The following is a 1,149-nucleotide window of genomic DNA, read 5'->3' on the forward strand; positions in this document are numbered from 1 at the left end:
CACCCATCCTCAAGTCATGAGAAGGAGCGGATCCATAGGAGAATTAGAGAGGTTAAAATGTTCTATTTCTTCGATTACAAGTTAGAAATTCTCAATTATAAAGAAGATGCAGGGGCATGTGTTTCAGGAATCGGTGGTGAGGGCTCCTGCAAGCAAGGTGTGCATCCTAAAAGGTAGAAGTTAACAGAGGCCACGGTGAGGTCGGCACTGTGCCGAAACTAGCATTTCCATCTTCTGGTTGGTACCCACAAATTTATAACCCCCCCCCCCCCCCAACCTTTCTTTTCCCGTCTCATTCAGATTTCCTTTTAATAGGTAAATGGATTGTATTAAGAAAGAAAAAAACAAAGAAAAGCAGCCACTAAGAACCATTATTTTATTTTGATTGTGTCAGGAATTTCTAGATTTCTAGAGAAAGTAACAAGGATTGATAATGACAATCACATTAAAGAGACCGAGGTGATCATCAATTGAGGATTTCTTGAGTTAGGGTTTCAGTTGAATCGAGTTCGTTTTGAAGTAGTAGAGATAAATTTCAGTTCCAATTCATCCATTGTCAAGACCAACATAGAGTACAAAATCGAAAGCCATTCTACTTCTGATGTGACATTCATCACAACCAATCCATTTGTGGCCTTTGCCACCATTGTAGAACGAGGACTATGTTAAGTTTGTCTTGAATTCTTGACCCGTTTTGAAGATTGACCCGATCCAACATATTTTGGTGCCGACCCGAATGGAAAATTTTTTGAGATCTGTGATGGAAGCAGAGGGGCTGGGCCGATATGGGGGTGCGGGGGCATAGCCCTCGCGGTATGGTTCGACCGGATCGACCGCGACCCGATGAGTCGACCCGTGATTTGGAGTATATATAATGTACTGTTGCTTGTTGAGAAAGTCATTGTATTCCAGGGTTTTCACGCAGCTAGGGTTTCAGGGCGAGTTTTTCCTCGCCGCTGCTAGGGTGTAATTTCTCTTCTGCATAGTGAATCATCTTCTTCTTCGCCCGAGGACATAGCACACCACCCTGGTGTGTGAACCTTGTTAAATCTCTGTGTCATACGGATCTATTGTCTCTTTATTATTCTTGTTTCTTAGTGTTTGATCTTATAGACTATCTTAGTGACAAGTGAGATGTATGACTACTGA

The 1,149-nt window shown here is 42.3% G+C and overlaps 1 protein-coding gene across 1 annotated transcript in view; it reads left to right on the forward strand.

Moving 5' to 3' along the window:
• LOC122068836 (F-box protein At1g47056-like) overlaps positions 1 to 1,149 on the forward strand; it is a 2,771-nt gene extending 1,622 nt beyond the window's left edge. Inside the window, exon 2 of the mRNA XM_042632754.1 lies at positions 1,114 to 1,149. Within this exon, the coding sequence (XP_042488688.1) occupies positions 1,114 to 1,149 (36 nt within the window). The remainder of the gene's footprint in view (positions 1 to 1,113) is intronic.

The sequence above is a fragment of the Macadamia integrifolia genome, unplaced genomic scaffold (genome assembly GCF_013358625.1).
Source record: "Macadamia integrifolia cultivar HAES 741 unplaced genomic scaffold, SCU_Mint_v3 scaffold46, whole genome shotgun sequence".
NCBI classification, from domain to species: Eukaryota; Viridiplantae; Streptophyta; class Magnoliopsida; order Proteales; family Proteaceae; genus Macadamia; species Macadamia integrifolia.